This window comes from Siniperca chuatsi, linkage group LG4, assembly GCF_020085105.1.
Source record: "Siniperca chuatsi isolate FFG_IHB_CAS linkage group LG4, ASM2008510v1, whole genome shotgun sequence".
Classification (NCBI taxonomy): Eukaryota; Metazoa; Chordata; class Actinopteri; order Centrarchiformes; family Sinipercidae; genus Siniperca; species Siniperca chuatsi.
In genome coordinates, this window is record NC_058045.1 from 18662833 (window position 1) to 18679243 (window position 16411).

Genomic DNA, 16411 nt, shown 5'->3' on the forward strand with positions numbered 1-16411 from the left:
AAGCCTCTCTCTGAGCTGTAGGTGAAACTCACTCACTCACTCACTCACTCACTCACTCACAGGATCACAATTAGCTAGGCGCGCTCCAATACATTGTTTGCAATCACGTGATTTCGATGACGCTCAAAATTCAGAATGAGGCAGCAAGTGAATGGCAGAAATGATGAGATGGAGGAAAGCCCGTATTGTGCTAGTTATTGTTTACTGACTTAATGTTAGAACCTAACCTTTATTTCAGTCATGGCTCCTCTCATGCCAGCAGGTCTGCAATAACGCTGTCAATATAAAAATGGTCTGTGATACAGTTAGGAAGGGTTGGTCACACATCTTCAGCTAACACACTGCCATTTGCTACTGAACTGCCAGGAGTTATATGGGATGATATTATGCATATTAATAATTCAACAAGTTCTGCCCTGACTGATGCTTTGTTACATTTTAATTTGCCACCATACTGCTGGCTAGGTAATGTCAACATTTTCACATCATGATTTTGAGTTTAGGAAAAAAATGTGAAGGCATCTGATTAAACTGAAACTGACAGCCCAAGTACACACGTTTAGTCTCTGAAATGATGCACATGTTGGGAACAAATATATAAAAGATTCAAGATTAAATACTTTATTGCCATTTTAACATATAATAACGAGATACAATACCTCACATACAGTGACCACCTTAGAACATAAGAGTAAATAAATATACCTAATGAAAATTAGAAAACATACATCCTTAACACCTACAGTGTTGGTCGGCAGAGCTATAAATTATAAACAAAAAAAAGAAAGTGGGTATAGTAGTATACCATTCTTCATTCAACAACAATACAGACTCAATATCAGAATCTCAATTGTGTCTCAAAGGGAGACTCCATTGCGTGTGTGTGTGTGTGTGTGTGTGTGTGTGTGTGTTTACATGTGCACACTGCAGTATGTACTCAGCTTGTGTTTGAGAGTGTGAGAGCCTTGCAATACTGAGAGACAGCATCAAGCCAGCTGTTGCTAATATGATGGCACAGATTAAGTCCAGACACTCCCTCCATCCTTCCATCACTCCATCTGTCCTCCCTCCAGCACCCCCAACCCTGTTAACCCCCCGTCTCCAGTGACGACAGGACTAATGGATGGCCACATGACCTAGATATACACCAATAGGCTGTCGCCAAGTACAGTATGTGCATCAACAATGCACACCGCAACATACTGTAGCAGACAGACCACTTTCTTTCTCTTTTCTCTTTTTAAATGGTGCAATGGGGAAAGAGGACACACACACACACACACACACACACACACACACACAGCAAGATGTGCAGACATTTGTTCTTCCATTTGCTCATGTGCAGTGCATTTAAATCTACCTTTTATACTGCTGCTGCACGATTGCTCACAGACATAGTTTCTATCACAACATCATCCACCTGTTCAACTTTATTATTCCTGCAAAAGAAACATCAGAAACATGTAATTTTTCATCTACTGTCACATCCTGTGAACATTAAACTACTGCTAAGAAACACAATAACTAGGCCTATTTTCTGTCCAAATGTTGTCATTATCTTCAACGAAAATGAAAACTGTGGGTGCAAAAACATTATCCTTAAATGTTATAAAAACATAAAAAGATAAACTAAAAGTAGTATGTGCACTACAAAACTAACTGAAGCAACAAAATTAACTGGAAGTTGATTCCCATATTAAGCATGGCATTTCAGCATCATGCATAGCATGGTTAAAAAAATTCAGAATTCAGGTTAAAACACTGACAAAGCCACCCAGACTCAGTAACACGCATGTTCATTCACCTGAATCTAGTTAATACAATTTTAATAACACTGGCCCTAGGTCAGTCCCAGCAAATCCCTTGACCAAGCTTAGGCAATAGAAATAGTTTAAATGATGGTCACATCAAGTTGTTACAACTGTTGTCCTGACTAGGAAATGAAAGAAGTAGCCTTAGAAATGTACTGACTACTGTCCACTGACATTTTTACCATTTAACAGTTTTAAATCATCTAAAAATTGCTTACTAAATAAAGACAAATGAAAAATCAAAAACTGAAAATACTGTCTCAAAGGAGGACATGAAGAAGGCATTACTAGATCTACTGTTGAAAAAAGAGAGACAGGAGGCTAATTCTGTGACACTCTGTGGGAGGATGTGTGGTTTAGTTGTTCTATTCTTAGTCTTGCGGGGGTTGCAGATATATTTTAAGGAACTCACGTGGAGAAAATGCCTTCCAGCCAGACTTCCCATTTGATCTTTCTTAAAATAGGAACCCCCCCTTTGTTGTTTGGGGACTGCGGTGGTCCATAACCATGGTAAACCTTCACTACACCTTTGCAACCGCAATCTCCACCCTTTTCTACCCAGCATGCCCCTCCCTGATGCTGCAGTAATGTCAAAAATTATACATCATGGAACTATTCATGACCTTCAAGGTCTTGCTCATCTGATGAAGCATTTCAGCTTGTATGTAGTCCAGGAAAGTTGTCAGAGGTTATCTGACTTGTTGCCCAGCTGTGACCTGAGCATTAAGGGGAAGGAGAGGGGCTAAGAATTTGTCAGCTGGGCAGAGTGCCTCCACTGTTCCCTGTGCAACAGGTTAGACTGGCAGGAGACACAACCTCCTTTCGTACACACAGCGTTTTCTGAGAACAGAGGCTTCTGTCAGGAAAGACCAAGGTAAACATAGCCTGAAAGTGAGAACTAGAATTCCCTACAAGGGGGTGGGAAATGAGCTCAGATTCTGGTTCAAGCTGAGGGTGAAAAGTAGGGGTGCAAGAATGAACCAATATGTATCTGAAAACAGAGCCAGAGATATGGCTACATCAAAACACGAGCACAGATCCAAAACCAGTTCTGTGTATCAAAAAGGATCTCTTCAAGTTTCTCTTTCTCTGCTCCTCTGCCTCTAGTTTGTGTGTCTGTGTGTGAATTTTCCCCAATCACTTTCAAAGTTTATGATAAAGTATGATAAAGTTTTGATGTCATGTTCCTCTTTCCTAATAAATCTGAGACCTCTACCAATTCACCAATCCATGGGCCTACACACTGGAACCATGTTTGACCTGATAGACATACCAAGCCAGCTGCCTGTCTATACGGTTGGATCCAGGCCAGGGGTGGCTGTGTGTGAGAACCAGCCTTAAGCAGGCCTGGCTTGGCTAAGGATGAGAACTGCAGTAAATAGTGAAGAAAAAGAAGAAGAAATTATTATTATTAAAGCATCTTACAACCTACAAAAACGTATTTTAAGCCTCCTTAAAAGACCATACAACTTTTTTTGTAAGTTTTGGTTCCTTAGGTACATATTCTTCCGCTCCCTTTTGACATGCATGCTGTTTAGTTTTAGATTTGTGTGACCATCAAGCCTGCATTTATTCATTTATACATATTTTTGTGTTATTTCTGTGGCACATGCTAGTAAATATTGGTATATGCCGTATCAAATCATATATACACTTTTATTCAATCAGTATTACACAGCGTTTGTAGGACTGGCTCAACCGTCTTAAATTATCTTCCCATCACTAGTCAGAGAGAACAGAAAAGAAGTGGATTGTGAAGACAATATTGGAGAAGGGACATTGAAAATGATAGCTCAAAGTAGAATGACTACTGTAAGGAAAGTGGGCTGGTAACATCAAAGCTGATGATGGCTGAGAAAATCTGATTGCAAGAAGTACCTTCTCTGTGTCCGATTAATTTTCTAACAAAGTGCCCACTGGCAAGGCACTTCATCCCAAACTGCAACAAGGAAGAAGCAGGGGTCAACTGCAATGTAGTCTGCATTTACAAGTCCACCCTCAGTTTCAATTGTGTACCTGTTTGAGAGCATAGCAGGATGTTGCTAAAAAAGAAGAGCCGCTATGAGAAAACTTTCCATGGTTACATAAAAGTGAAAGTAGAATACATCTTGTTAACACATGATTGCACTCATATGCCAAAAGAGCAGTTTATTTATGAAAATACCCATCTAAGTGTTTGACAGCATATCAGAAAAAGTCAACGCATGAAAAAGCAATGTATCAGACAATTTTACTATATACATAGTAAAATACATATTGCACCTTGAATTAAATATAGGGCTATGCAAGTATTCTTTCTCCTGCTCTACTTCAAGTCGCTGCAGCGATTTAAAAGGCCCCGTTACATCATGACAAGGTCTTTTTATAGAGCTGAAAACCTCTGTGGCAGAAAAGGAAATAATAAGCTGTGGAGGTTGCATAGAAAGAAAAATACATTCAAAAAAAGGAGCAGAAAATGAGCCTGTGTGTCCTCAGGGAAGTGAGTGTGGTGTGTTTGCTGGAGAGACAGGAGGTGTGAGGGGCTGGGGGAAAGGCTGCCTATCCTGACTGGACAGAAGGAGGGTCATTAAGCAAGGGATTGTAGGAGGCAGAGGGTAGGAGCTCATTACAGACTCCTCAGACTGTAATATACCATTTAATCAATGACCAGCTGCCAAAGATGAATAAATCATGGCTTATATATTTTCATTATTTTGGCATTTCAACTGGCAACTTTAAGCAAATGTGTCTGTTCTGCAAAAATATCTCTGCTTGGCAACATAAACCTGCTGCTTCTACCTTCCCACCAGCTCATGAGCTGGTTGTTGGCCCACATACAGATTGTATATTTTAAAAACTGATTAAATTAAACTTGAGCAAAAACTTTGGCATGGATGGATGGATGGATAGATAACTTCATGAATGAACAAACTGGAGAAAAAAGCAGAGAAGCTAGGGGAAATAAGCAAAAGACTAGAGTTCCTGATAAGCTTTGAAATGAGTCAGAGTCTGAGCTATCACACACCTACACAGGCACATTTAGCACACACAAGGTTGGTGAATGTTGCTGGCTAGATCCAGCTAATGTCTGGAACAAGCCAACTTCACACCAAACCCCAAGCCTCTCATACTGGGGGCAAGTTATAGTGCCCCTGAGTTCCTTAACACAAGAACTACCAGGATCAGGGGTTAAATTGGGATTTGTTATGCGGAGGGGAGGGCTCTGTGGTTGCGGGGTTGCCATGGGTGACCAATCAGATTTTGTAGTCTATGCGCACATGCATGTATGTGCACATAGACTACAAAATCTGTTTGGTATGATTTAACAAACTGTAAATAAAATATAAGAAGGGGAGACAACCATCTGTCCAGAACACTAAAAGTCTTATCTTATCAAAGTCATTCTAGATACTGTTGGCAGTGCCGTTCGCAAAACAACAGCTGATGAGAAAACCTTTCTGTAAGTGCACTCTCCTATGTATCTGTATCAAATATTATTGTGCAGAATATCAGAGCAATTTACATTCTGCAGCATTATTAGATCTTGGTACAAGCATGCTGCATGCTTATTGGCGCACTGACACTGATGAGATTTACTCCTTAGGTATCAAAATTTGGTATTGAATGACAAGGCATTTTTTGATACTCTATTGTATCGAAGCAATTCGGTCGGTGCCATAAAAGTATCGATTGGTTTGAAAAGACAAAAAATATAGCAGGGGCGCACACAGCCCTGCTCCTCAAGAGCACCAGCTGTTTTGGCATTTTTGAAGCAGCTCTGTCTGTAGCGGTGCAACGCTGTGTGATCGCCCCTTTAGATGTCGTATTTAAGTTAATGTTTTGCTTGTTCAACAGTTGTTTGATAAATTACTGGTTAAATACATTGGGAGAGGATTTGAATTACTATTTCTAATCTCAAATCTTATCATTCTGGCTCTGGTGATTTTCCTTTGGTGCTGGGGGGCGCAATAACAATCACACAGAAAGGGCCCATGTTCGAGATCTCCACCAAACAGACTTCTACTGCCGCCCTAATAAAATGTTGATCTGCATTTCCATAGTGGTGTGTTAATTTTGCTGTGATTATGCTGTTTCAGAAAGAATGGGAAGTCCAGATTGGTTTCCATGTGTCACTGATGCACAGGCAGAGTCTTTTTTCCCCACACAAAGAAGGATAAAGCCACTCTCCAACCATCAGGAACACAATAAACATAAGTCTCAAACTGACTCCCTCAGTATTGATCTCATTTAACATTACACTTTGCTTTGCTGATCAAAAGTTCTACAATACCCAGTTCAGATGCTTTTTAGCACTACTAGCACTTCCTTTAATTTCCTTTAATTCTGTCTGACAACCGCTTTGGACTTACTTTTCCTTTAGATTCATTATTACAAGGTCAGGCCCTGAATGTATTTCTCTTTCTGGCTCCAGACTAACATAAAGTAAAGCATACTATACACCTATGATACCCTATAATTTAAGGTATGACCCATACATCTCGTTGTCCCATCCTATTCCTTTCACTGCACCGGAAATCATATATGTTATACCATGCTATATCAAATAATTTGTTGATCAAATGATAAGCATTAGACCCTTAGGAAAGACTGAATATGGAAAGGAGAGCAGTTATGCTATTAACAACAACTTCCATATTTCTATTTATCTTGTTATTCCTCTCTACAGCAAGGCAAAGACCAGGTAAATCAGTCTTTGAAATGTAATTAACAGTTAGTAGATGCTATGAAGTATCCTTTGTTATCTGGTCATTACAATTTTAACATGTAAGACCTTAGTCTACAAGAAAAAGAGAAGTCCACCAGATGTGTGAGACAAAGAGACAGACATGAAGGTGACATTATGGTAATTCAGCATGTACCTAGCAGTACCTCTGAATTGAACACAAAAAAGAAAATAAGTTTAAAGTTGAGTTGGTGGAGATTGAATATGGAATATGACAATTTTCTGCTTCCTGCACTTTTTGCTTGTGTAAACCAAATTGTGATCAATGTACTAACTTCAAACTGTTGGTATTACTGCTGGTGAGTGAAATTAACAAAGTGAATGAAAGAGTGATTTACTGCTGATGATAGACTAGACATGTAGAGAAAAATTAAGACATTCTCCATCTGCTGACCCACAGTACATATTAAATTCCATGGCCAATAAATGGAAACTACATTGTGTGCACAATACTAAGCCTTATTGGTGGAACAGAACAGATAAGGAAACTATGTAACCAGTTAGTCAGTTGACAGAAACACAACACTATAAAGTATTTAAAACCATAATCTTAACATTGTATTAAATAGATGAATGTCTGAATGTGTATGGTTTTAAGACAGACAAGAACATGAGACAAGAGTTGCCTTGGTGTGAGCTGCTGGGTACAGTTTGAGACATTTTGCCTGGTTAATGTGTAATTTGCTGTTAAATCTCATATGTCTTCGTGCTGCAAACACATGCCAAGATAAACAGCTTGGGCAAGGCTGAGTCTAAAAGCTTCCTGACTGATATGTGCAGGCAAGTGGTGTTTTTTCACAACTACCATCCTGGGGCTATACGGTAGGCTTGGGCGATATCTGCTTTTTTATACCTTCCTGACATTTCAATGGGGTATACGTATATCATGGTATTTGTGTAAACAACAACAACAAAATTAAAAAAAGGGAAAAAACAACGACATAAAAGCTGAGCTGCTGGTGATAGAAGTCACTGTAGCATGTATGACATTGTTTAGCCTTCAATGCTGTGTCTAATACGCAATTAGCCTAATTAGTGCTGTACCAAATGTCATCTTTTTATATTTGAAGCTTCTATTGAGATTTTCGAATGAAGCTTTGAATGTCATCATAATTTATGACATCATCACTCTAAAGAAAATTAAAAATCCTCAAACAAAATCTTCAATTTGAGGTGTGCTTCATCGAATTAAAGGCTAAACGCCAACAAATATGGATTGAAGCAGAATATTTCGTTAGATAAAAACATGCTGTGAATTTTGGAAATTATTACATCAATATTTTTTCAAAAACTTTTGACTTTTGGACTTTACAACACTCTGGAGTTACTGGAAATGTTTGGACCACACAAGTCAGAAACAATCCTACGCAGCCACTAGGGTTGGGCGAATGGATGAATATATCAGCAATAGGTTGTTGTTTGTTTTGGCAATTTTTGTCATTTTATTTTGCTAATTTAATGGTCTGCCTCCGAGGAACGAGTGACAGCCGCTGCTCAGCGACAGACTCTCGTTCAACGGCAGAGAGAGGCAGTGGGGAAAAACAGCCATAGAGCCAGAATATTTTCACATCCAGCTCTGTGAATTAAGGGTTTATTTCGACCAAACTTGCGAACCAAGCTTGTGATTGTTGGAACAGTCGAAAGACTAATCAAGATGGTTTCATTTTTTTTTCTGTTTGAATGAAATGTGTTTTACTGTCAGTTAACAAGGCAATCAAGATAGTCTTAGTTCAGTGAAAGAGAGAAACTCAGGAAGGAAAGGAAAAAATAGGTGTAAGAACATTTCCTTTCTTGACATTTTGCGAGTTTATTTTGTTTATTTATTACCCTAATAAAGCTAAGAGAGTTTGTAGAACGAAGCAAACTCACAGCTCGGACACATCCCCCCAACTGAAACTATGGGGGGCGGACACACACCTGCGCGAATATATGGGCAATCACCAGTTGTTGGGCTGACGATAGCCAGTTGGAAAATTTTAACATCGCTCAACCCTAGCCTCAATACAGCATCTCCATATCAGTTTAAGGAGTGGCTGTATTTTTGATGGTATTGAAAATCATACCTTCGGGATTTCTAAATACCCTGGTATACCGTAATACTATGATACCATGTATACCAAGCCTACTGTACCCAACAGCAAAGCAAAAATTAACAACAGACAGGTTCAGGATACTAAAAGCAGAGACGGTACGATAACTGTCACTTCTATCATTGTGATTCCCCTACACCAAAAGGAACATTTTTACAGTAATACGTATGTAAGTGTACTAAGAACACCTGGTTTCCATCTTTACACCCACTGATGTGCTGTACATGCATTAAGACACTGGTACACTTATCCTTCAAGGAGAGACCAAAATATACAGTGTACTAAGGATGTGAGGCTGAAAAAAGAAATAGTAACTAGTCATTACACTTTCTCTGCCACTGTACGAAAGATCAACATGCACTCAAGGCAAAATGCCTGTTTTAGGGCTTTGGATATCTCTCTGAAGTATCATTCTGTAGCCAACTGTCCTTGTGCAACCCCAAACATTTACTCCCTTCTAACCCAAATGAATCTGACACACCCTGTAAGCTGCTGATCTCAGTTCTGTCAAACTGTTCTCTCTTCTTTAAATGCTGCACTGTGCTCCAACTTTGCAACACTAACACACAATTGCTCACATGGATATGCAGAAGTTACCAAAACAGCACAAATGTCAGCTTTATAGCACTAACTGACATTGTGATCCAACAGCTGCAGAAAGCAAGTATGCTTAAAATATAATACAAACTGGCATAAACAGAAAGTACATCTATTTCACACATTAAGAGACATGCCCTAATTCTCTGTTCTGCTCAAAAAGTGAGTTATCCCTCCTGGCAACACTGGGTAAAAATGTACTAGCATTTGTGTCAAATTCTGAAAGTAGACTGATGCCTGAGAGAAAACAGGTTCACAAATTAAACCTTAACCTTGAACTGTAACATGTGAATGGCACATGCAAACCATTTGATTAACTGAAGCTAAAACAGACAGCTAACCAATTTAAGAGAGCGTATGCATTATTAAGACATTAAAGAGTGGGCCAGCAGGTGAGAGCTCAGCTTACCTTTCACCTGAGCTGCAGGAGACACCGCATCCAGAAGCCTTTGTTGACAGCAGCCTGTCTCACCTGCAGAGATACAAAAGTTTGTGTAAGATCACTTCACTTTAACTCACACAGTACAAACAGACAAACTGCCTCACTCCCGGTGTCTCTCTTTCCCATGCTCCTCCTGGTCACACCACTGTGCTAAGGAGGGTGGAGCCCCACCCCACCCACCCAGTCCCAAGGGAGCCGCTAACGTCTCTCTGGGCCAAATGCACAGTCTGTTTGCCACCCGCACACACACCACTGTCAGTTAGTTATAGCTAGTCTCCAGCTAATGTAGATTTGGAGGAAAGTAACAGAACTGATAGCACTCTCAATGCTTTTTCATGGAAAGAAAAAGAATTCTATTCAGTGTGAGTGTTTACTAAGTAAACAGAGAAACAGCAGCAGTTACAGCTAACCATATCCAACACACAGACACTAACACACACACACACACACACACACTATCATATTCATGGAGGATTACTACTGTTATACTAGACAAATACACACCCTAGTAGGATGTGTGTCCAGGAAGACTGGAGGAATCTCACTCCTTAAGACAGTATAATGCCCATTTTAAACAAACCGACTTGTCATTTTTATTTTAAAAAAATGTATTTTATTATTTTATTTTTAGACTAATTGGTGTACTTGACATATATTGTATTGTTTAAAGCTAAAAATGCTGTTTTCAACATTCACCCATTCTGGTCTGACTTTTGTTTTTCCTTGAAATGCCTCTTAATCCTGCCCATGCAAAGAACAATGCATTCTCGAACAGCTGGGCTGCGTGATAAGCCACAAATCCAAAACAACACATACATCAATTTGCACAGCAGAAAGTACACACACACACACACAAAAACATACATACCCCTAATATTCAACACATATACAATACATTGATATGATTCCTAACAGCTGCAGAGTCACATCCATAAATTCAATATTGTAATCACTCAACCCCCAACAATTCAGTATTGCACCAGTCTTGCACCAGCTGCAGGGAGACACACATGATGTTTTCTTTTACAAAGTTATCAAATTGTAAGACTATTCAATATGTACCTCTATAATACAGGCCTGAATAAACATTTGCACAGTAGAGGTTTGTCTCTAAAAAAATGTTTTTGTTGGATCATTACCATTTCACAGGAAGGAGAACATCGCTGACTAAAAAAAAAAAGATACAGTATTACCAATTGCCTGACTCTACCAAGATTTTCAGTAACTGTATAAAATATACAAAAAAAACAAAACAAAAAACAAACAAACTATAAAACCTACCTTTCAGCAGTTCAACAAAATAACTGGCATGGATCTTTGTGGATAATAATAATAATAACAATAAATATAATAAACTTTATTTATACAGCACTTTTCAAAAACTAAATTACAAAGTGCCTTACATAGTTGAATAAGGGTTAAAACATTTCAGGACGGAGGCAAATACAATCAGGCATTTAAAAAAATGAAAATGAAATTAATTGAGATAAAATAAAACATAATAAAATAAAAGATAAAAATAAAATAACACCCCCATCAATAAATATAAATTACTAATGATAAAACAGATACGATATGTTGACAATAAAACTAAGTACTAAAAGGCTTTTTTGAAAACATACGTTTTGAGAAGTGATTCAAAAGATGTCACTGATTCAGCAAGCCTTGAGGGGTCACCTTTAGTCTTGAGCCGGGACTCAGGAACAGCCAGCAGAGCCCTGCCTGAGGATCTGAGGCTCTGGCCTGGCTTATAGGGGAGCGGCAATTCAGCAATGTAGCTGGGAGCTGAACCTTGAAGTGCTTTAAAAGGTGATCAGTGAAATCTTAAAATCAATTCTAAAACTAACTGGTAACCAATGAAGATAAGCTAAAACAGGTCTCATATGATCTTGTCTTCTAGTATTTGTTAAAAGCCAAGCAGCTGCGTTTTGTACCAGCTGAAGTCATGAGATGCTTTTTTGGCTCAAACCTGAATCAGAGGTACAATAAGATTATTGTAACCGAGAAGAACTGGAGAAGATTTTGAGACATCCTGCACTTTATTTCTGACAGACAAAATTGCCTTCATAACTGGTTTTTAATGGGACATAAATTTGTTTCATCTACGTAATAATGGTACTGGATTTTGTATTTATTTATGATATGCCCCAGTGGCAGCATGTATTTACAGAACAACAAGGAGCCAAGGATAGACCCTTGGGGAACACCACAGGTCAGAGGGGCCACAGAAGAGGAGGCATTACCGATGACCACTGAGAAAGTCCTGTTTGATAAATAGGATCTGAACCATTTTAGAGCAGTGTCTCTGATGCCAACCCACTGTTCAAGGCGGTCCAGTAGGATGGAGTGATCCAGTGTCAAATGCTGAGCTCAAATGTAGAAGAATTAAAATCGAACAATCTCCAGCATCAGCTATAAGTGAAAGGTCGTTTGTTACTTTGATAAGAGCAGATTCGGTGCTATGATGTGAACGGAAACCTGATTAAAATTTGTCAAACATATCACAAGTATTCTTAAAAGTAAAACAGTAAACAGTATTCTCTAAAACCTTTGATAAAAATGGTTATTTAGAAATGGATCTAAAATGTTTTAAATCTGCAGGGTCAAGGCTCAGTTTCTTAAGAAGTGGATGCACTACTGCGTACTTAAGGCAGGAGGGCACACAGCCAGTGGAGAGAGAGCTATTTACAATTGATAAAATAGTGGGACCAACACTGTTAAAAACCTCTTTGAGAAATCTGGCAGGCATTAAATCTGAAGGACACAATGAGGGCTTTAATTTATCCATTGTGTCCTTCAGATTGCACAGTGAAATGACCTGAAAGTCATTTAGCAGGGCAGAGGGTTTTCAGTTTGGCAAAGAAGGGGCACCAGTGGCCAATCTGGAGTTTTATTTCATTGATTTTGGTTGTGAAGAAGGATAAAAATTGCTCACAGATCATTGGGGTGGCTTCAGTTAGTTGGATAGGAGGAGGGTTAATTACGGATTCAGTGGTTTTGAAAAGAATTCTGGGGTTATGACGGTTTGTTGTAATCATGTAAAAGAAACAGGAGGACTTAGCTTCTCTTACTGATTTCTGATAAATAGACATAAGTTCTTTTAAACTTTGATATGAAACCATGAGACGGTCCTTTTTACATTTACACTGTGCCAGTCTAACACCACAGCTAATGATAGTCTGGCAAACCAACTAAGTGTAAAATGGGTTGGGCAGCAGAGACGGAATCTGTGCCTTTAAATCCTATCGCTGAGCAAAGGAGGAAGCCATAACACTTGTACGTAACCTAAATAAGAAGTGAACTGAGAGAGAATCCCTGAGCTGACAGCACTTAAGGGACAAAGATTTTTGGGGCAGAGGAGAGCCAAACACAGACAGCAACTAGAGGGAAACACTAAGAGGGAAGGAAGGGGTCATTTATGCATCCTCAAACAACCAAACAGCACTCATTCCTATTTATATATTCATTTTGCCCTACACAAAAGAAGGATTTGTATGACATGCATAACATATCGCACAAGAGCGATAAAATGTAAAAAAATAAAAATAAGAAGTGTGCATGTACAAAGAGTGAGAAGTGAAGGAAGACACTGTGACCCAGAATGTGGCATGGTTTGGATGGAAGGACTCCAGAACTACACCACTTTCTAATACACACTCCTAGCTGTCCTACATTTTCTCATTTAGACCAGACATTTAAGTATCTGTTATCGAGACAAGTTCAATAAAATAAACTACATGCCACGTAGAAGTGACGCTGCAAGATTATGACATTGCATTCACCATATGACCTGTATTGCCTTTCTACCTCCACTATGCTGTCCAACAAAATGCCAATAACCCACAAAAATAACATTTAAAACCCCCACTCTCAAATGGATTCTGATAACACCCAGAGCCACACATACAGCAAGGGAACGATTAGCCACATTAGCCCTGCAATTAGAAACTTGGTTATGGTTATGGATGGGTGAAACACTGCCACATACTTATTATATAACCAGCGCTTTGCATGCATCTTTGCAAGCATACAACTAAGTAATATTTACATAAGAACACTGTGAGCTTGCCAACTTTCCCAGCAGAGAGCCAAGACTGACTCATTGGAGGGGTCCAGGCCAGGTCCTGTCCCCTGATTTAAAGTAGTTTCTTTGGCTCAATTAAGGGAAACAATAGGAAGGACATGAATAATAACTTAAGGCTGAGAATATAGTAGTGGCTAGAAAGTGAGGCAAAAGAAAGTTAATGGCCAAAATATATGGGGCACGGGCGTGGTGCGATACGTCTGCCACAGCAGAGTGCTTCAATTATAATCAACTGAAGCTGCTTCACTGACCACAGAAGCCACGCACACATTCACAGGCATTGCACTGCTCATCTCTATTTTTACACAGCTGGTGTATTTTTTTCTCTACGCAGCCCTCCAACAAGTACTACATAGAACTGTGTAAAAACAAGTACAATCTGTTTAAAAATAATTAAAATAAATACCTCATTGTACCACAGGCAATGCAACGCAGCAGAGCAATCTTGTGGGTGTTTTTATATTTCACATTAAAATAAATCAATCAAGTCAATGTGTACCCATGATCCTGTAGTTAAAAACTGCATTATCATTTGGCAAAACTCAATATTGCACAGAGTGAAGCTACCACAACCGGGTTAAAAAAAAAAAAAAAAAAAAAAAAAAAAAACGCTGCCTGCCCCATGTATTTCGGCCGTAACTGACATGACATTTTAATGATCTATTCAAAATATAGCAAAGATTCATGACTACGATGAACAAAGTCCTTGCACATCCATATCTGTTTGAAACTCTGCACAAACTTGTGCCTTTAGATTCTTCACCTCCTTAAGGAAAATAATTATTAATAAGTAAAAGAACTGTGAACAAGTTGGACAGGTAAAGGAAGATATCTTATTTATCTTCCTTTACCTGTCCAACTTGTTCACAGTTCTTCTACTTATTAATAATTATTTTCCTTAAGGGTAAATAGTTAACACTCCTCCTCATCCCTACCTCCACACTGTTGGCGTTTCACTGATAATCAAAAGGCAGACGCTCCAACACAAAAAGTCTCATACAATGAAAGTTTTGACATTAAACTGAGTGTGTGCAATGGAAACAGAAAGTGTGCAGACACCTTGATTTTTTTCCCACATCAAAAACCCTTAAACCTTATCAGCAGCCACCTCCACTTCCCTCTCCATCCACCTTCATCTCCATCCATGCATGGCCACTTAGCTTAATGTACTCTTAAGTAAGGTTGAAGCAGGTCACACATGGCTCTGTTGTGAAGGTAAAGCCAAATGTGAAGTCAGTGTCTGTTTAGGGAATAAGTGTTTTCAATTAACAAAGTCATTCATCTGCTTCTGGATCTGAGATTCAAAACCAAGTGGATAATGGAGGCTGATATTGACAAGTGCCTTTAGGTATACAGGGATTGTTTGTCCAGTTAAGCCAGGGCACACAGACAAACAGGTCATAAACTTAATCATTCTCCCTTCACAGACACAGAAAAATCAGAAGCTTGAGACACAAAGTGAGCACTCACTGATCATAATGACAGCAGATTAGACTTTACAGGAATGGCACTGGGTCTAAGGGCACTTACCATTAAGTGCACTCAAATGCTTTACGGACTAATTACTGCTCATCACATGCCTTCCTACCTTGGGGCCCATTGTCTGTGCTTTTTAAATTTAACTCTGGGCTGGCACAATAAAACTGGTAAACAACTGATCTATGGGATCCAGCAACATGGGACCAACAGTTAACAGCAACCATCTAAAATGGTTGGTTGGGAACTAATGACTGTGCTCTTAATAATGATGATGATTCAGAATAGACAAACAAATTATGAAAGATAATGTTTATGTGGCTTAAGTTGCAAACTGCACTGTGGAAAGAAAGAAATGTTGTAATGCAAGATTAATACAGCTGTACTGTGCCAAACACAGCTGTAAAGGAGTGTCATTTACATGTAACTGCCCTGTGCAGCTTAAAAGGGATAGTTCGGGTTTTTTGAAGTGGGGTTGTATGAGATACTTATCGATAGTCGATAAGTACCTCATACTGCGCACCGACCCCCATCTACTATAGGTAATACACTGACTATTGATAAGTACCTCATACCACCCCACTTCAAAAAAACCAAAGTATCCCTTTAAGATACTTCACTCACTTGTAGTAAATGTAAAAGGTTCTGTATAGTGTCACACTGGTAAAACAGCTTGCTTTGGAAATATCTTTTTTTAAGTGCTGTCTGAACCTTTTTCTGCGTTGACAAAGCCCAATTATTAAAATACATTTTGCCGTAGAGCCCAATATTCTGCATAATAATTACCAAAATATTAACTGCGAATGGCAATTCATCTTCATAACTGAACTGTATGGACCCGAAACTGCAAAGGAGCCTGGCAAGAGTTATAGTCTACAAGGAGAGGACAGGGTATCTTAACACTCCATTTGTACAGGAGACACAGGTATGACATGGTTCGACTAAACCAGGGGTGTCCAAACTACGGCCCGCGGGCCAACTGCGGCCCGCGGGTCAGTTTTTATTGGCCCGCAGCAAATTCTGAAAATATAATTGAATATGGCCCGCACATGGCGCTTGAGCTCAACTCTGTTGCACTTCTCAGTTTCAACACCAGATGGAGCCAGTCACATGAAAGGTGCTTCTCCACTAAACAAAATTAAGCAAAGAAAAATATTTACCACGAGTCACCAGAAATGGCAGCACCAA

General features: G+C 39.1%; 1 protein-coding gene across 6 annotated transcripts in view; it reads right to left on the reverse strand.

Moving 5' to 3' along the window:
* osbpl5 (oxysterol binding protein-like 5) overlaps window positions 1-16411 on the reverse strand; it is a 56771-nt gene that overhangs the window by 29251 nt on the left and 11109 nt on the right. For 4 of the 6 annotated variants that reach the window (XM_044191868.1, XM_044191866.1, XM_044191864.1 and 1 more), the window contains exon 2: window positions 9631-9693. The exons of the other annotated variants lie outside the window; for them this stretch is intronic. Coding sequence is in view for 2 of the 4 variants with exons in the window: in XM_044191864.1 (XP_044047799.1) it covers window positions 9631-9693 (63 nt within the window). In the remaining 2 variants the exon portion in view is untranslated. The remainder of the gene's footprint in view (window positions 1-9630; window positions 9694-16411) is intronic. 6 annotated transcript variants of the gene reach the window in all.